This window comes from Polypterus senegalus, chromosome 1 (assembly GCF_016835505.1).
Source record: "Polypterus senegalus isolate Bchr_013 chromosome 1, ASM1683550v1, whole genome shotgun sequence".
Classification (NCBI taxonomy): domain Eukaryota; kingdom Metazoa; phylum Chordata; class Cladistia; order Polypteriformes; family Polypteridae; genus Polypterus; species Polypterus senegalus.
Genome location: NC_053154.1, coordinates 36,091,561 through 36,112,512, shown reverse-complemented (window position 1 = coordinate 36,112,512; position 20,952 = coordinate 36,091,561). Strand labels below are relative to the sequence as shown.

Here is a 20,952-nt window from a genome sequence, read left to right as displayed (position 1 = left end):
CTGTAACAACGCAGGTTAGAGAGATAATGGACTGTAAGCTGTGGACATTTTGTTAAATTCAGCTAACCCTTTTAGATGATGAATTTTCATATATATTTTTTTTCTTTTAACCACCTCTAAGGTAAGTGTCACATTGCATAGCACAGCTTAATTGGTGAAGAGGCAAGATGGCTTAAAGGTTTGATCTTTTGCTGCCCCATCTACATAGAGCTTTGACCCCCACATGCTTCAGCAATCACACATGTTACAAAAAAGGTCACGGAACCAGCTCTGGGTGCCAATCCATCGCAGTTCCAACTCACAGGCACAAACACAATGACGCAATTTCCAATCATTAATTGACCGGCTCTGAGGCTAGGGATCGGCACTGGCAATAGGAAGGTTGCTGGTTCGAATCCTGTAAATGGCAATAGGTACTCTGCTCTGTTGGGCCCTTAGCCTGCAATTGCTGAGCGCTTTGAGTAGTTAGAAAAGTGCTATATAAATGCAAATAATGATTATTAATTATAATTATCAACCTCACATATTTGGAGATGTGGGTGAAAATTCATGCATATATGATATATAAAATATAAACTCCACACAAACAACCATTAGCTGCTGGATGTACAGTAAATCAAGAATGCTAGATATGTAAGATAACAGTGCTAACCACTGCACCACCTGCTGGCCTGCTACTAGGTACTATAAATTGGACTATACAATTACACATGCCGATCCCAATTTGTAGCACAAATACAGACAGAAAGTGACAAATCGTGTACTGCTGCTTTCCTTTTATTTCAAATGAATGGCAGCACAAAAAAACCTACATCTCAAGGCTTGCTTGGTTCAAGGTTATTTTATGAAAAGCTTTTTGTGGTGAGGCTGCATGCTAGTCTGTCCTTGTCTTACCTAAGAACAGATACGATGGAGGTCACCCGCACGCTGCAGAACAGGCAGCTACAATAGTGTGCGATTAAGAGTGTGGGAGGTGAGATACAAAAAAGGCAACAGGCACAGCAGCTTCACTGTGAAGTTGTGTGGGTACCCAAAATATGTATCCTCAAGTGAAAGGCAGCATGTCTGGATAAGACTGAAGCTCATATTCATGTAAAAAGAACTTTACACAAAGTGAACTGTGAACCAGAGAATCTGAGTAACTTATGAGACTGTCACAGGTATAACACCCATCCATTTTCTAAAGCTGCTCAATTCAAAATCATGCTCAGGAGAGTGGGAGTCAATCCCAGGTGCACCAGCTGCAGTACAGGAACCAACCCAGGGTTTAGTGCCATTTATTGTAGGACACAGACCCACACTCACACACAGGGCCAATTCAGAGTCACTGTTAAACTAACATCAACAACTCGATGGCTTCAGGAGACTAATCACAATGCCATCATGAAATGCAGTGAATTCAACTTCATTTTAATAAACACCTAATCCTCACCAAAAAAAATTCAGTAAGAAAATGGGTATTTTTTTAAAGAAACATTACACTGGAAACTATTAAAGCTATTTGCAGGATTTTATCATCCAAAACCAGTTACTCCGCTACAGTCGTGTTTATCATGGGACCTGTGAATTGTGAGATGTTGCATGCAAGCAAAGATTTTGTTGTGCTCTGTACACCTGACAATAATACTACTACAGAACCGCAGAGGGTAAACGAATCTGGAAAAAGTGAGGAATCAACCATGAATTAGATGAAAGGGCAGGGAAACTAGATAACTCAGTGAAAGCCAGTGTAGACACGTGAAGAAAATGATATGGACAGTGACTGAGCTGAGATTTAAACTCGGGTGTTTGGAGCAAACATGGCATTGTTTAGTGGAATTACAGCCCAGAGGTGCAGAGATTATTGTAATCATTTTCCTTTTAATTATTAATATTCTGGTGCATAAAGAATCTGACTTATTGACCCGTGATGGTCCAGCGTCTCATCTCCTCCGTCCTGGCTTGTCTGACTCTGCTGACAGTAACTTCAGCAGCCTGTGACTTTAAATTGAAATAAGTGGGTTCAGAAAATGATGTGATAAAAGGAAGACAATTTATTTTAAAAGTGTACAGTAGTTTGTAAACGTTTAAAGAAAAACTGAACTAAACTGATTCAGCAAAGGTAGCGTGTTGCTACAAGGGGTAGTGTTGATCTCCCATAGATCCACCTTCTTGGGTTTGAACCTTGTGCCAAATCCACACAGACTTCCCCAAGACATGCTGGTTAGGAAAACCAATTCCATATTGCCAAACCCCAATTTAGGTGTAGGTATGTGCATGACCGGATTCTGTGATGGGCTGGTGCTCTACCTACAATGTACTCAGTACCAAAAAGATAGGATCAAGTGCTAGGTGACCCTGAATTGGATAAAGCAGGTTTGAAAATGTTATAATTCTGAAAACTAAGGAATTGCAAGGAATCTGAAATAAGGAAAAATTGCTGAGCAGCATGATGCAGTGGCTAATGCTGTTGCCTAACAGATCCTGCCTTCAAATAACGTGGTTAGCTGCTGCCTGTGTAATTTTCACACCCTCCCCTAGCCCTCATAGGCTTTTCTCTGTGTGGCTTATTTGCTGATGGCAGACTGGGCCATGTGTGTGGGTCCTGTAATGAACTGGTGCCTCATCTAGGATTGGTTCCTGTCTTACACAACATGCTGAAGAGGGAGATGTTTGATCTTCCACATCCCCGATTTGAAATGAGGAAAATACAGCCTCTTCCAGCTTAACTAGGGTCAACATCTTAAAGCCAGGGCAAACAGTTAAAAAGCAGAAGAAAACGGAGCAGTGGCACTGTGTCTCTGGCTTCATAGTAATCATATCACAAAGACAAACAACACTCCACTGTACTCATATGCTCAGATCCATTACAGCTACTGTGCAAACTGAAACACCCCGGTGGAAAAGGGTATAGATTAAATTCTATGCTGAATAAAAGGGCATTAGACTGTTTACTTTTATTCCCTTCTGTTGAGAAGCTCACAGTCTCTGTGATAAATATGTATTTAAAATATTAATAATATATATACATATACACACATAGAAGGGGCCTGAGTTGCCTCGAAAGCTTACATATTGTAATCTTTTTAGTTAGCCAATAAAAGGTGTCATTTTGCTTGACTTTTCTCTATATACACACACACACACATTTTATATATATATATATATATATATATATATATATATATATATATATATATATATATATATATATATATATATATATATAAACACACACATATATATTTTAATTAACAATATACAACTACATTGATTTAAAATGTAGCCAAGACAATACCAGTGTTTCTAACAACAAAAACTCCTTGAAATGACAGATTTTTAATTTCTCATTCACATATGACTTCAAAGCCCCACTTTCAGCTGCCATTCCTTCAGTGTCCTAATGTTAAGCTTCCGTTCCCTTATCCTTAGTCATTTTAAATGCTAATTAAATATTAGAGAAATCTTTGGAACTGAATTAGCACTGCTGAAACCTTTTATTCTGTTCACTTGGGCAGAAATGTACTGGCTTTCCTAAAGTTTGGTTCTGTGTTCACAAATGGCCAAAATAAAACCATATTCTCAAGAAACAAGTCTTTTGTTTATTATTCTTTAGTTTTTTTTCCCCCCAGAATGAAGGCTATTCCATGTGATAATTTTCCAAGAAACTGAAGATTTTATACAAAGTTGTCTGCTACTGTCTTGAGAAAAGAAGGCAAATTGGATCTAACCAGGACTTAAAAAGAGAAGAAAAAAAAAACAAGACAGACAACTGCATATAAGGATATGGACATCAGTGTCTATATTTTGAAAAACTAACACCTTTTACAGGACTTCATTTCACTTCCTTGTAAATACACACCAAATACCACTGTCATCTGCAACAGCAAAAAGACAGTTCTGCCTAACAGGCAAAGTTTCAAAGAAAAAGCCAGATGTCAGACTAACAAATAAAAAGAAAAGATTAAAATAGGCCAAAGAATATACTGTAGACATTGGACAGAAGATGACTAGAAGAGCCCATAATTGTCAGTGCTAATGAATGATCTTTTCTCTGCTGCAGACAGCACTAGTATTTGGCATGTACTTAAGGAAGAAGCCAAATGAAGACCTGTCCTTATCCTTTTTTATGCAGTTGTGCATCGAGGTCTCATTCTTTTTCTACCCCAGTTAGATGAAGTTTGGAAAAAAAAAAAAGACTAACACATTTCTTAAGAAAGCAGTTTCATTCTGTTCATTTTAGAAACCAGAAGTGAACTTAAGGAATGCCAGTACCTTGCAACCGAACTGAACAGAATAACTGGCTTCAGCAGCCCAAATGCAATCACAAAGGTTTCTCTAATAACTAACTGATATTTATACATGACTAATTAAGGATAAGCTAAGAGACTTTACAATTAGGACATTGAAGGAATGGCTGCTGAAAATGGGACTTTGCATCATATGTTAATAATAAATTACAAATTTGTCAAAGCGGTACTAGCCATTAGAAACACCAGTTATGCCCTGGCTATATTTTAAATCATTTTAATGGTATCTTGCTTTTTAAAAAAAAAAAAAAAATTGTCACTTCTCTCAAAAAAATAAAAATACCTGTAAGTACACACATGCCAACTCATGGGTGTGTGTGAAATGAATTAAACGCAGCTATAGACAATAACAGATATTGCACTTGAAAAGCCTCCAGTGAGGTGTAATGGTACTCCAGTCTCATATAAAAATGCCAAAGGAGTGGGTTAACACATATATCAACATTCAAGTATTCATTCATCAGAATATGCAAGGGAGGAATGATGTGATTATAAAGCTAATACAAAAGTAATAAAGAGAACTTAACAAAAACCTACAGCTCCTGCAGTGCCCTTGATTTCGTAAGGTCAGGTCTGTCTTGGTCAGCCTGTGTAATCTTTTAACTTACTATTCTTTTTTTTTTTTTTTTTTAATCTGTTCTGCTTAACTCAATGACTGTCTATCTTTAACCTCAACACACCCATGGCCAGATTCAATTTTTTGTTGGCAAAGAGTTACACTCTGTATTTTAAAAGTTACCCAAGTCAGCTTTCAGGCCCTCTTCTCTAATTTAGTTCCAAGTGGAGAATCACTGGCCTCCCTGTCTGCTGTCTAGCATGTAAGGTGGAATAATACAGGACTTCTGCCAATTTGTTATGCCTTCTTTCCCTCTAACCCAGAGCGCTTAATTCTGTGGCAACATCTATAATTACATACTGTATCTTACCAGTCTTGGCAGCCACTGTCAACACACAGTGGCTTATAACAGTTTTCCAATCACAACTAAGAGCTCTCTCTGTAGTGCCCTTCTCCAACTTGCCCCTATCCTGCAGATTTTCCATACCAGCAATTTACTTACTCACCCTTTAAAATAAATAGTTTTAATATTATTAACATACATAGTTCAAATGTAACTAAATAAAACTTTAAATAAAAGAAGAATTCTGACTTTTAAAATGCAAAAAAAAAAAAAAAAGCTACACCATAAAGGTCTTACCGTACAGCCCAGATAGTAAATTATGACTTATTCTAACTGTTCACTTTAGCAGGAACTACACAACTGTAATGTATTCTAACAGGAGATCAGGTATGATTGCATACTGCCTTGACATTCTCAAATGTGCTTACTCCAGTTCAGGCCTGTGGACACCTAGGGCCTAACCGGACAGCACTAGGTACAAGACAGAGATCAGCCATGAGGAGTTGCCAGTATATCACAAGTTGCACTCATACAAACGCCCACATGAGCCAATTTTGAACTATAAACCTATCTAACATGCATGCAAATTAAAAAAAAAAAATCTCCCAATGTCACATTTCCATTATTATTTCTGTATACCTGAGTGATGTCGTTACCTGTAGCTTGACATATCCTCCACTCTCCCCGAGTGGAATGTTTGTAGCATCTGCTCCCTGATTGCTTGGCACTGTAATCAGTCCGATTCCCTCATACTCATTTGCAATTTCCACAGTCTCTTCTTCTCTTTGTGGATCTCCCGTGGGAGGTGGGGGTAGAGGAAAGGAAGGGGGTGGAGGAGGTGGAAGGGGTCTCTCTTGGATGCTGCTCCCCTTCCGACAAAGCCCTTTCTTTCTGGACTTAATTGGCTTTACTTCGGCCACTGGAAGTGCTGGCAGTGGGCGTCTAGATAGTGATTCCTGTGAAGACAGACGAGGTCGATATGTTGAAGTATGGCCTGCCAGTAGGGAGGCAGCCTCCTCCAAAGCCCTGCAGACGAGGCACACCAGAGAATCAGGCACCTGCCCTTTTGAAAGACCAGGAATCATGTCTGCAATACGGTTCAATGAATCTGAAAAGCGCTGATCAGAGACCAGGAAGGGAATTTGACGACCTGAAGCTACAATATCATTCAGCAAAGAAGGCAGTTCCTTTGGGATTGGTATGCAAGAAGCTGAGCTCTGAGCAGAACTGATCAAACTGGCAAGATTATCCAGACTACTTTCCGTGGAAGACTTTGACTGACAGCTGCTTGTGCTTGAAACTGAAAGTCTACGAATGAAACTTTCTGGCTCTAAAAGGAATGCATCAGTCTCATCCACTTGGGAATTCAAAGAAGCAGGCATGTCATAAACACCACATTCATCTGCGGTTTCAGGAACATCCACAGGTGCCTCATAGACAAGCTCCTGCTTACTGGAGTGACCAGGCACCTTGTAAATGTCACTCAGTTCTTCACCATCTGGGTTTAAAATGCCACACTGGCCTGTCAAACTTGGCACACTGTATACATCATCTTCTTCCTCGTTATCAGTTGGATGTCGACCAACTGGAAAAGCTGCCATGCCAGTACTTGTTGGCACATTGTATGTCTCATCTTCAATGATCTTGCTTTTGATGTCTTTTAGAAGCAAAGATGGTACATCGTACACCTAGAAGATAAGCAGGCTTCAATAAATTAATGCATTATTGAAATACATGGCTCTTAACTTTTTTTTACCTGGGCTAAACATTAAATAATAATCTAAGCATTTCAGCAATAATGATTTAATTACTTTTTAAAAAATGATTATCTAATTTGGGATTTCCAGAAGCAACAGATGCAAGGAATGGGAATTCACAGTCACACAATAATCCAACAGCATGCCTTTGGATACTGCAGGCAACCCACATGATCAAGGGAGCAAAGCATACACCCCAACCCAGAAATGAATCTGGACACAAGCAATGTAGCACTCTTTTAAAAAGGAAGAGATGACCGCCTTTACTGCAGCATCAGTCCAAAATCCGGTTTCAAATTCACTCTTTTGAGAGCACATAGTGAGAGCAGTCTTGGCTCCAATAAGCCAACACATCGTCATACGCACGCACACCCACACTCACACTGTAGCCAGTTCCTGTCCTATGCAGATGACAGCTTTCTACAGACAAAAAAAAACAAGTTACATAAGGACTATGATAAAAATAAAAAATAAAATTAAAAACATGATGGCTTTAACAGCCTTTGTTGCCATGCTAACGGTTTGCTGTTTCGGTAACAATTTCTGGACTCGCCAACAAAGCCTTCAGATGTTGTCATTAACAAGAAAACAACAAAGGTTCAAACATACCTAATTATGAAATAACTTGGCTTTGACTTTTAAGCATGTTACCACACATTCAGTTTTACAAAGGTAGCATCTTAGTCAAAAAGCTTTAATTTTGACTTGAATTTACTACACTGCGTAGTTTATATGATCAATAATTTGCACCATATTCCGGTAGTCAATTTTAATCAATGAATTGTTTTGTACTTCATACTGCTTTGTTCATTTAGATCAATATAAAATTACAGGGAAAATTAGGAGTGTGGAAAAACCAAGACACTGGAAAAAGCCTGTAAAAGTAAAAAAAAAAATGTCAAAATATAGACGTTTTAGGCACGACTTGGAAATTATCTTTTGATTAACGGCAATCCTGTTTCCCTTAAAAACTCAACCAATGTCAAAATTCATCATACACACCTTACAAACAAAACCTGTACCCGTCAGTGTCATTAATTTTATTTTTAAATTATTTTAGAAGTTAAATTTAATTAATTGTCTCTTGCTTACATTTCAAAATGTATTTAGTACAACCTTCTCAAATCTGGTTAGGGAGCTGGTGGTGGATTTTAGGAGGCCCAGGCCCCTCCTGGACCCCATGATCATCAGAAGTGACTATGTGCAGAAGGTGCAGACCTATAAATACCTGGGAGTGCAGCTGGATGATAAATTGGACTGGACTGCCAATACTGATGACCTGTGCAAGAGAGGACAGAGCCAACTATACTTCCTTAGAAGGTTGGCGTCCTTCAACATCTGCAATAAGATGCTGCAGATGTTCTATCAGACGGTTATGGCAAGCGGCCTCTTCTACGCAGTGGTGTGCTGGGGAGGCAGCATAAAGGAGGACACCTCATGCCTGGACAAACTGGTGAGTAAGGCAGGGTCTATTGTAGGCATGGAGCTGGACAGTTTGACATCCGTGGCAAAGCAACGGGCACTGAGCAGGCTCCTGTCCATGATGGAGAATCCAATGCACCCACTGAACAGTATCATTTCCAGACAGAGGAGCAGCTTCAGCGACAGACTGCTGTCACCATCCTGCTCCACTGACAGACTGAGGAGATCGTTCCTCCCCCAGACTATGTGACTTTTCAATTCCACCCGGAGAGTGAGGGGGTAAAACGTTAACATTATACAAAGTTATTGTCCGTTTTACCTGCATTTGTATCACTCTTTAATTTAATATTGTTTTTTTTTTAATCAGTATGCTGCTGTTGGAGTATGCAAATTTCCCCTTGGGATTAATAAAGTATCTATCTATCTAATCCAATTTAAAGTTGCAAGGGTAAAATATCTCTCAGCAGTATCGCGCAAATGGCAGGAACCAACCTTGGATGAGATGCCAGTCCATTGTAGTGCTCACTAATGCACATGGCTAATCAGGGTAACTTACGTGTCTTTGGGATGTGAGGGTAATAAGCACATGTATTAAAAAAAACAACATATTATAGCATTCTAAAACCCACTTAATTCAAGATTGAAGGAAAAAAAAAAAAAGTTCAAACTCTGCATGAACAATATCTTGGTGCCGGACTCAAACCCAGGCACCTGGATTTTTGAGGTGGCGATGCTTGCCCCTACTTCTCTATTACATCTGAAATACCAAGTAGTCACTTTCTATATGGGTTCTTCAGGTTGCATTAACAATTCACTTATTTGCTGTCTTGATGATAAACAGAAAAGCACACTTTTTTCTTATTCCTCCTTTGTATGAAATGACAGAAATAACACATATGGCTGACTTTATTAGGGGGAAAAAAGTGTTGAGTCTTCAGGTGGGTAATATTGTACATTTACTTAAATCTGTCTACTATTTCTTGCCTTTATCTTACTTTAGCTCTAACTCCAATCTTCTCATTTTAATGTGCTTTAAACACAAATTATTATCCACATTTGAGTTGAGGAGGTAGATGTACAATTATTTGATTAATCATACAAAAAATTGCTAACTGCAGCAAACATGTAAGATTGAAAGTTCACAATGTACCCAAGCTCAATGTGTGTTCGGGATATATTAACTATAATATCAATTAGGGCACTATGTATTCCTTTTAATTCTTTCCCCAAATTGTTTCATTTTTTTCCCCATTTTGTTGATGTACTCTTTTTTTATTTGGATTTTGGGATATTAACCCATTGTTACTAAAGCAAAGTATGTGTTACACAAACAATAGCAAAATGACACTTTGAATTCATTATACACACTATTCTTTCTTTTCATTCAAAGTGCACACATTGCATGCACACAGATTTAGTAACAGCAAGATGTTCAGGGCATAAATAAATTAATAAATCAATTAACGTTCAGTGCATAATTAAATGTACATTATTGCTATAAATAAAAGTTCAATTAGCAAATTAAAATATCTGAATTCACCAAACAAAAAGTCCTTACATTTTAAGGCACCTAATCAGCTTTTTTTTTTTTTTTTATCTAAACTTGAAGCTGTGCTCATTTGGATAATTTTTCATAGAAGTACATGACTATGAGATGCATGGTGCGTAGCTCAATCAGAGACTCTGTGTTGTCTGTGAAGTGTGTCTTGTACAGTATTTGCTGAAACGACTCTCACTGTCTACTGAGCTAACTGGGTAATATATGTAGAGTGCTGCTACTTCGACCACACTTGAAAAATCACTGTCCTGTACCCTTCCAATCACAAAGAAGCTCCACAGGAGGAGAGAAACCCTAATTTCAGGCACAGAGTAGATACACAACAGAAAGGCTGTTGACTCAATTCGTAAGAATCACAGAGATATTTTTGTGCCCTGAATTTTGCATTTACGATTTTGTTTTAGTGTTATGTACCCTGCTTAGGTACCCGATACTAGTTATATCAACATCCCCCGCCTAAACTAATCCCATGCAAATAGATAGCTCTTGTACCTTAACTGAAGGGCAGGCATCCTGCATGCCATGATGTATACAACAAACATGAACATTTACAGCAGTCAGATTACTCAGAGTGTTTAATATGTTTAGAAATTTTGAAATCCCCTCAAAACCTCTAAATTCTACACATGTATGTGTTTATATTTGAAATTTGTTTTTATATGTCAATTCCATAAGATCCATTTGTGTTCTCTGCAGAAATCATAGAGCCTTAGGCAATAATAAATCTGCCATGTGATTCTAGGACTCAAACTCTTTGTTTAAGCTATTAAACATGTGTTTACATGCAGTCTGTTGCACCACACATACTTAAATTTATTTATTTATATTAGTTACGTAAATCTAAAATATGTATATTTATATTTGACACAAAATATCACGGACTATATACACACACACACATATATATATATCCTTCTATATAAAAGCGGTCGGGATTGTCCTTCTGTCCCGCGAGTGCTACACAGGCGTGAAGTTTCACACACGCCCCGTCCATTTTGCAATGCACGATGGAATTTGTAGTTTTGTTTTTCCAGATAAAAGATGATTTTCTACTCCAGACTGTGCGATATCTTCTTCTTTCTTACTATATATAAGCGGTCGGGATTGTCCTTCCGTCCCGTGAGTGGAAAGCGTAGCGGTATTCCGCTTATCACAGACTTACTACTTGCAGCTTGTGGTCCGAAGCGACATGATGTGAGCAGAGTTCTGGTGCTCCCATCGTTCCCTTGCTTTTGTGCGCAATGCGCTGGAAAAATAGACAAAATTATGTCTCTGGAAGTAATTAACATTGATGGAGTACAAATGCCTCACCTCGTAGTAAATATCAGGGGGGTTCAAAAGGGCGACCTCAATATAGAAAAAAAGTTTACATTTCATCACAAAAATAACAGAAACTACGAGTATTAAAGTAATACCGCTCAAATGCAATATAACTAAATTAATGAGTTTGTATAAAATATCAAATTGATCTACATATTGAATTGCATTAAGAAGTGGTCAACTTAAAAGTCGGTCGCCTAGTGTATATATATATATATATATATATATATATATATATATAAGCTCCTCCTGTGGAGCTTCTTTGCGTCTCCAGTATTCAGACCCCTTCTCTCTTTTCACATTTTGTTATGTTGCAGCCTTGACATTGACATGGGTATTTAGACACTTTACTCTATACTTCACTCAAGCACCTTTGGCAGCAATTGTGGCCTGGTGTTTCCTTGGGTGTAACGTGACAAGCTTTGTACACCAGGATTTGGTGATTTTCTGCCATTATCTTCTGCAGATCCCCTTAACCTTTGTTAGATTAGATGGAGACTGTCATTGGACAGCTATTTTCAAGTCTCTCTAGAGATGTTTGATTTGCTTCAACTCTGGGCTATGGCTAGGCTACTCAAGAACATTCATAAAGTTGACCCCAAGCAAATTCTGTGCCCTTTTTGTTTGTACTTTGGGTTATTGTCTTGTTGAAAAGTAAATCTTCAGCCCAGTCTAAGGTCAGGAGTGCTATGGAGCAGGCGTTCATTAAGATTATCTCTGTACTTTGCTCCATTCAGCTATTTAGTCACCGCCAGCAAAAACAACATTTCCCCTCCCCGGTATAATGCTGCCACCACCATTCGAATGGTATTGCATGGGTGCTGAACGATACCCAGATTCTAAAGCAATCCTGCTTCTAAGCTCCGCAGGCAATTTCTTTGGCCTCATGGCTTGGTTTTTGCGCTGATACACATAGTTAATTGGGGGACCTGATACAGACAAGTTTGTGTCTTTTAATGATTTAAAATCAACTAAAGTTGACCACTGGTAAACTCCAAACACAGTATACAAATATTACAATAATGACCATTAGAATGGGATTCATCTGAGCCGAAGTACAAAGTACACGTATCATAGCAAAAGGTGTCTGAATACTTCTGTGAATGTGTGATTCTTAAAATCCTGTTTTTGCTTTGTCTTTCTGGGGTACTGAATGTGGTTTGATGAGTAAATTTAATTATTTAAACAATTTTAGCTACAACATAACAAAATAGGAAAAAGTGAAAGGGTCTGAATACTTTCTAAATGCACTGTAACACAAGACAGACCCATTGATATGTATATCTCCACAGAGTGCAAGAGTGAGAAAACACACACCTCATGTCTCAATTGTCTTTCATTTTCCTCCTACAGACAGGCATGTTTTGCCTCTGGGCTAATTCTAAATAAGCTACAAGAATCACTGTGACGTGTTGCCACATAAGTAAAAGGTTAACCAAAAAAACAGACACAAAAGGAGTTTACAAGAATGTTATCCTTACACATTAGTCTTAGGCCTGTTTCCAGGGCTTCATGTCAGACTACAATTTACATGACAATCTGCATGATGCTTACTAGGATTTGTTGAGCTCGGTTTCAAAACTCTTTTCTGGATTTCCTCTAGTTCTTTACCATCCCTACTAAATCTCTACTGAAATACTGCTGCAGTGAACAAGTAAAAGACTTTGTGATGCTGGCTGTATATAAAATATGAAGTGAGTGACCGAATTCATTTAAAAGATTTTAAATTAATAAGTTAAATCTTAAAAAAAAAACAAATAAAAACAAACTAACACTCACACAAGATATACACACTGAAAGCTGCACATACCAACACTTTAGCAGCCTAAGCAGCTAACACACTCATTTGTGCAGTAAAGTTAATTGCTTCTGAAAATACAATGATTATTCATCTTCAGAAAATTGCCATATAATAATCACAAACACAGAATACACACCTCTGGCTGATGCTCTTGGGTTACTCCTTGCTGAGATCCATTTAAGGTCCTTGGAACATTATAGATACTGTCCCTGGATTCATCTGCAGGCAAAGGAAGAGCACCTTTACCCCACAGCACAGCTGCAGGGGTGTCATACACCTATTGACAAAACACAGTAATTAGATGGGAAAACCACCAGGACATTTCAAATCAACAAGACAATTACTTCATTTAAAATTATACCTGCATATAAATTCCAAATTAAACCTAGAGTAGTGATTGTCAAATGTATTCCATATGTATTATATGTGAATTAAAAAAATGCTAATTAGAAACTTATAGTGTTAAATGATGGCAAACAAACTAGTCACCACCCTGGGAAAATAAGTGTGTCAAGATAGAGTGTGTTGTAAAAACATTAATGACAAATTGCCCCCCCCAAACTGTTTGCCTTTGAAGTCCAAAATACTGTATAAATAGTATTTCTAACTACAGTATATCAAACTGATGGCATGAATTTATATTTTTAGTCATTCTGACTGGGAAACATCTGCCATGTTCTTCCGTGAACATATATTTTTTGTGCATAGTTAACATTTTTATTCAAGTGACTGGGGTATCTACATTGGCTCAATGGGACTAAACAAACTTGTCCACTCTGTGCAGACTGGGTCACTGTCTTGTACTGCACTAAATGCTGCTGGGATATTGCCTACCCTTGAACAACCCCTATCAAGAAAGCCTATAATGGAATAAGCAAGTTCAGACAATTGATCATTTTCCATTGTGAAAAGCTTGCCATAATGATTTTTTCCACAAGTAGCCAACAATAACATTAGTTCATAAAAAACAATTAGAAATAATTTCATTATTGTAAAATTGCTGCCTAACAGAATAATCCCCTCTTAACAAGCAGTTTTGCTTTTTTTACTTTCTGCACATTTAGTAAAGGTGAAAAGGCAAAAATTTCAATGCCATGTATTCTACAAATATACACATATTTGCCACCCCTGAACACGAATCTAACAATTACATTATATTTAAGTGTGTGCCATGCACAACTTGTAAACTGCTCAAGCAAATGTATAACTCTTATTTAAATCCTGAAATACTGCAACACTACTGATTTTGAACAAAATTGATTCAATGAAGCTTGCAGTTAATGAGGACTATTTGTGTGTGTGTTTTTTACTGCAAATTACGAGGGATATCCAGAAAAAAGGTTACAACTGCTGTTAAAAATCAAAAAATGAATATATTTCAACCAAATTTACAGGGTATGTTCCAAAATATGTGTTTATTTCTCAACATAATTGCTGTCAACTTCGATGCACTTCTTCAGCCTGGGCACCAGCTTTTTTATACCCTCGTCGAATACGCTCCACTTCACTTCCGAAAGCCACTTCTCCACTGTCCCCTTCACCTCCTCATCGTTGGAAAAACGTTTCCCACCCAAGAATTCTTTCCATAAGTTTCCACAAGCCGACGATGGATCTCGGCCGCAGATTCGCGACGCAAAGTGAGGAACTTGATGACCGAACGAATCTCGCATTGGCGGTATGTGGAGCAAACGGCCTCAGCAGAGGTTGACGAACTCGCTTGCTGTGATAACATTTCACAACTGACTGACGCGGTCCCGGGCTTATTTTGACCATTAGGACCCCCCTACACGCAGGTATGCCAACCTTCGAAAAAATAAATTCCCTGCACCCTCCAGGGCACTTGTAACCTTTTTTTCTGGATATCCCTCGTATTCTAAAAGTTCCCAATTATAGGTCTTTGTTGTTACCAACAGTTTCCAGTCTGCTTTCATTTTACGTTTACTTCTCCAACTTTGTTTTTTTCAAAAAATAGTGAAACGCAAAAAGATTTACCACACCTGTATAAGAGGTTTTCTTTCTTTCTTTTTTTAAATTCTCATACCCCTTGCGAGAACACCACACATGTCCACTAAGCAATATTCCATTCAATTTCAGTCTTACGCACTTAAAACATCTACACCGTGCTTAAATCTGTCAAGCAGATACTAATGCTGTATTTGGAGAAGGAAGCACAAATGTGTTGCTAGCCAGAGTGATCAGTGTTGAGAAAGATGAGCAATCCTCACAGCAGATTTTTTCTTGAATACACTTTTTACTCAAACTTATTTGCCATCATAAAATTACGTTTCTATTAAATAGTTGTGCAGATTTCTGTCTCCAATATTTTTGGCTGGGTAGCTGAATTCAATCTTTTCACTTTTCTTTTGAGGAAATGGCTCTCTTTTTATTTTTTCAACAAGCTTTGCAAGCCAACATCAACTAAACACCCAATTTAAAAAAAAAAAAAAATACAGACCAAACCAGAGGTATACATGCAGTTCTTATCTGATGGCATCTCTACCTGACATTTATAAACAGATGAAAAAGGTTTGAGATATGGTTTACAGAAATAAGCACCCAATTTGCTGTAAAGATAGCTCACATATTTTTCACCCATCAGTCATCTACAGACTCCTATTTTAGGAACACCTTGTACCAGAGTTTATCACTGCATACAAGATACAAATCAACAAGTTACATCTAACATTTAACACAGTGCATACAACTAAGGAAGACATTGGGTTGGGGGTCAATACTTCCAGGAGAAAACGCACTTGAACAGGTTCTGCACACAGAGTGACTCGGCCAGAAACAATAGTCCCCAGAACAAAAGGGTTGGAATACGAACTACTGAACTATTATGTTGTCGGCATATGTTATTTGCATTTCTATCTAGTTACTATAGGCTAATTTATCTACAATGACTTAAATATAATAAATGCACATGGTCCTCCACATAAGCCGTATCCAAATGCTGACAATCCATTATGATAATGTACAAGATAAAGACTTGGCTTCCAAGTCTGTTGCTTGAATTGTGACTCTCATGATCCTAAAATGCCAGTGAACAAATCCAAAATAATGGTACTGGTCACTTTAAATGACACAAGAATACTGAAAGGATCTGAAAGAAGAAGAAAAACACACATCTAATGGCTAACATTACAGTGCTTCTACATTACATCTTGCTTGAAGAAGGGGCCAGAGTTGCCTCGAAAGCCTGCATACTGTGATCTTTTTAGTTAGCTAATAAAAGGTGTCATTTTGCTTGGCAGTGCCTCTACAAATATACTTCATGAACACAAAACTGTTGCTCACCTTGTTTTTAACATTCTCATCATCAGGATCAACATACTCTTCCTCCTGTTTCTGCACTGGGTGGTTCAATGGTGTGAGATAGATGCTCCCTTCTTCCAAACTTTCTTCGACTGGCCTGACTAACTGGGTGTTAACTTTCTCACATCGGTTATCTGGTTTAGGGTTTTCCCGTACAGACAGTGGAGCTACCCTCTGGCACATTCGGAGTGGCTGTCCTATAGGTGGATTCTGGCTCGGGTTAACTGTGCCCTGCATTGTGCTAGATGCATGCTGCCGAATTTGTGACGAACCTTCTTTTCGAGGTGCTTGTGCCACAGCTTTGCCCTGAGAGCAGGAACCCCGGCCCACACCCAATACTCGGTGCTCTGTCTGCAATGCATTTTCTTTTTTAGATGATTGCAGTGTAGCTCGTCCTGGGCGACAGGACTCAGTGGAAGCACGAGATGTGCTTTCCGGTTTATGTCCTTTTATCTGAGCAGATGTTTGGATTGCCCTTTGTGGAGGTTTAGGAGAATGCACTCCCCTAGGAGACTGATAAACATGTGATACGTCTTGGCCATTTACAGCAATGCTGGCAGGTGTGGACTTCTTCCCATCAGTGGTAGCTAAGGAGCTTACATCAGAGCCCCGTGACTGGGGCACTCTGCAATTTTTCCTGGGTGAGGATACAACTTTGGGTGCCTGATATACAGTCTGAGAGTCTGGCCCATTAGAAGGCACCATTTTTATAACCTGAGATCCAGGAGCCGAGATCTGGGGTACTTTAGCACTTGGTGGTATCACATACAAATTCTCTGTGGGTGCTGGCAGATTCGCATCCTGATTTGGCACTTTGGTTGACAGCTGACATGACATTTCTGACAAGCATATTGCTGTGGGAGCCTTGTACAGACTCTCCGATTTCGGTTCCCGATGAGAGTATAAAAAGGAATGAGGTGCAGGAGTATCATTTATGGAGGCCTTCACACCAGTGGACACCCTGGGACCTTTATCATCAGTCACTTCTGGGTATGCAACATCAGCAGGAGGCAGTGTGGGGACCTGATACACAAACTCTGGGACCTTTGAGATTTTAGGTGACAGATTTAAGCTTTCAGTTGGAGCAGACGTGTGGATGACCTTTAAACCAACGGGTGCCTGATATGTCCCTGATGAAGTCACATGACTGACAGGATGAACAAGTTTTTTATTGGTAGGAGCCAAGTAAACATTTTCATTTGCCTGTTCAACATTCCCAAGCTGATGAGCTGCAGCCGAGTAACTTTTGACACCAGCAGGAGCCTGGTAGTACAGTTCAGGGCCATTACTAGTTTGTGTTACAGTCTGAGACGCTCTGACTGATGGAACTAAATAAAGATGTTCTCCCGGTTTTGGCTTCACACTGCTTGGTGCCTGATACAAACTCTCTCCTGCGATGACCTTTGAGCTTGTAGGTGCCAAGTAAAGATTTTCACCCACCGGATTAGAGTTTGATGTTGAATTCAGTGTTGTCCTACCAGAACTAGGAGCCAAATACACATTATTCTCTGCTTCTTGCAGAGTGGCTTGACTCTGATAGAGGCTGCTGTGGTTCACAGCATTTGTACAATCCTGTCCCAGGAGGTCAGGTGCTCCCATAAGGTTGTTTTGGGTTTGGAGTAATCTCAGCCTGTTTCCTGGCACAATACCTTGCCTACCATGAAGAGAACACAACCACCACCCAGGCACACCTCCTGCATCTTGCTCCAGCACCATCAGAATATCCCCCTTCCGAAACGCTAGCTCGTCAGGGCTTTCTGCAGCATTGTCAAACAATGCCTTGGCCAAGACAGTCTGTAGAAAGAAAGGGAAAAAGGGAAACTGTCAAATATGGAAATACCACAATGACCATCTGTCTGTACGGTTCTGCGCACAATAAAATCTTTATTCATTACCATTGCATGCAATAATAACAGATCTCTTGTACTCGGCTGAATGAAGCAAGTCAACCCCGAGCAGTTAGAAGGCTTGTGCCGTTACCATGTCCTGCTGCTGTAAATTTCACTTACCTGCTAAACCTGGCTGACAAACTCTGATCTCTTGAGCCAACTTTACATGTTAGTTTTAGTTAAAAAGATGTACTGTGCCCACTACACCAAACTCTTGCCTGACCGACTGCATTCAAATCTACAATAAAGGCAGCGAGTGTCCCGAGAGCATCCTTTCCAAGTGCTGCTGACAAACAGACTTGCAAGGGTCATTTGGAAAGATGGCTGCTACATGTTTGATTTGAAGCAACATAATCACAAATCTGTAGACAACCATGGATATGCTGTATTTCTCTGTAAACAGCATTGTACATTTAGTTTTAAAGTTTCAACTACACATTATTTTAATAGTATAAAGTGTGCTTTACAAGAATAAACTGAATTAAATGGGTCAGCACAGCAGTGCCGTGGTATCCATTGCTCCCTCACAGTTCAAGAAAATCCTGACCCTGTCAAAGTGTGTGAAAATGTGAGCTTTCGCACTGTGTTGGTGTTGATTTTCTTCCCCCGAGTACTTTGGTTTTCCTCCCACGTAACTAACGTGTCTGCTCCGTTACCTGGCGACCCTAAACTGGCCTTTTATGAACACGTTTGGTGTGTAATGAGCAGGTGTTTTGTCCAAGGTTGTATTTAGTCTTTTAAACAGGTCTGCCTGGAGAGGATTTAACACCTTGCAACTTGGTAAAAGCAGGTTCAGGTAATTAACAGATTAATTAGGTTAAATGCTGCAATGTCGCACAAAGCAAGGAGTTCCAAATGTTTCAAAGTCAAATCTCAGTGGAATAAAAATGTTCTGTTTAGGTTTTGAAAAGATGAAAAAAATCTGGATGATGAGGGGAAAGAAGCAAGTTAACCTCCAGACAACAATTACTTAGTGAATGCGCAGAATAAATTGGACAATCAGCATACATCGCCTACCATAACCCTTCAGCCAACAGACAGCTAGAGGTGGGATAGGCTGGAGCAAAAGGCATAATGGAAAAGGATGCAGAATGTGGATATCCTGGCAGGATCATTTACAAAACTGTATGGCACAGAGCAGACACACCGGGCCACAGCTGGTCTCTAATGCATATTTAAGCCTGGAGGCTGATTTGCAAAACTATAGACATCTCTCTGGGGGATCACAGTTATTGGACAGCGTCAACCACCTAAAAGCCAGAGTGAAACAAAAGCAGCAAGGAGATGACACCAAGCCAAGCCTGATGGTCATTCCAAACTAACAATCAGAATGACCTGACCCCCCAAGTGCATCCGGAAGCCACACAAGGACAGTGCATGCAATAAATCAGATGGGATACAGTAAGAAAGACTTACCGATAAAGACATTGTGAACTTTCCAGATCAGCTTCTGTGCTTCAGGATGTCAAAAAGAGGAGTTACGCCTGCACTTAAAGGTCATATGTAAATGCCATCTTTTTGTGTACTGTCATGTGCAATTTTTCCACTTGTCAAAAATATTTTAAACGGGTATTAAAGCCATTTTAACAAATATGTGAAAAAAAATACTGTCTCGCTTAATGATTAATGGTAGCCAATAAATAACTATACGGAAAAACAACTAGAATAAAAAAATAAATAATAAAGCATTTGTAATTAACTTTTTGTATTGTGTTTGACCATTAAGAAATTAACTCTGATTGATAAAAATAACATCAATTCTCAGTAATAAATAATGATTAAAACAACTGTTGTAGCATAAATGAAATATAATGAATAAATCTGAATAAAACCAATTATTATAACCAATAATAAATAACGATTTAGCGATCGAATTTTAAATTGCCTTTAGAAGGAAAGAAATCAAACGAATAAATAAATAAGATTGAGTAGACCTAACTAGATAAAGCTAAAAATATATGCTTTGGGTCAAAGTTAACATTTCTTCAAAAGCAGCAACAGAATTTGCTATACACAATCTGAGAAACAGACCACTGCAAACAGTACATCCAGGGAGAAAAAGCGAGCTTGGAACGTAACGCAACACAAGATTAGGTAAATAATTAAAATCTTATTCCCAGGCCCATTTTCTATGAAACAATTAAGGGGGGGAGGGGTTCCGTGGCTTAGAAGTTGAAAGACTGGAATGATCGGTGTAAGGGGGCGAAATCCAAAATAGTAAGAAAGCGAGGTTCGCAGGCAGACACACCTTTGTGGTGAGAATCGTGAGAATCTACGTGCGTGCCAAGCACTGCACAGGTCCGGCCAGGCGTCGCGGTTTTCTCGGGGATGGTGGGCACCTAAGGCAAACGAAGCCTGGAGCTCACGGACTTTGTGCGACGAGAAAGCGATCTTGCGATATCCCGCAAACAGAGAGAGACTAACGCACGGGAACGAACACAAAAAGCCAGTCCCAGAAAAGCGCCTTCGCTCGGCTTTAATGTGTCCCTATACAGTATAAGAAATGCGCCGTAGCCGCTCCGAGCTTCCGAAATGCGCCGCGCCGTGACCGAACTCAACCGAACTGCAACTTCTGAATCGCGAACAATACGGCTACTGTATGCCTTTTCCTTTTTTTTTCCTTTAAGAAATCATATCCTGTCGCTGCTCGATGTCCGATACCCGCTCTCTGCTATTTGCTGCCAAGGAAATCAGGTCCATTA

At 39.2% G+C, this 20,952-nt stretch overlaps 1 protein-coding gene across 1 annotated transcript in view; it reads right to left on the bottom strand.

The window, feature by feature from the left end:
• The window catches only part of efs (embryonal Fyn-associated substrate), a 28,721-nt gene extending 8,706 nt beyond the window's left edge, over window positions 1-20,015 (bottom strand). Inside the window, exons 1-4 of the mRNA XM_039746283.1 lie at window positions 19,667-20,015; window positions 16,344-18,155; window positions 13,183-13,323; window positions 5,845-6,876 (exon numbers count right to left, since the gene is read on the bottom strand). Of these exons, the coding sequence (XP_039602217.1) occupies window positions 5,845-6,876; window positions 13,183-13,323; window positions 16,344-18,155; window positions 19,667-19,678 (2,997 nt within the window). The 5' untranslated portion in view covers window positions 19,679-20,015. The remainder of the gene's footprint in view (window positions 1-5,844; window positions 6,877-13,182; window positions 13,324-16,343; window positions 18,156-19,666) is intronic.
• Between the last annotated feature and the right edge of the window lie 937 nt (window positions 20,016-20,952).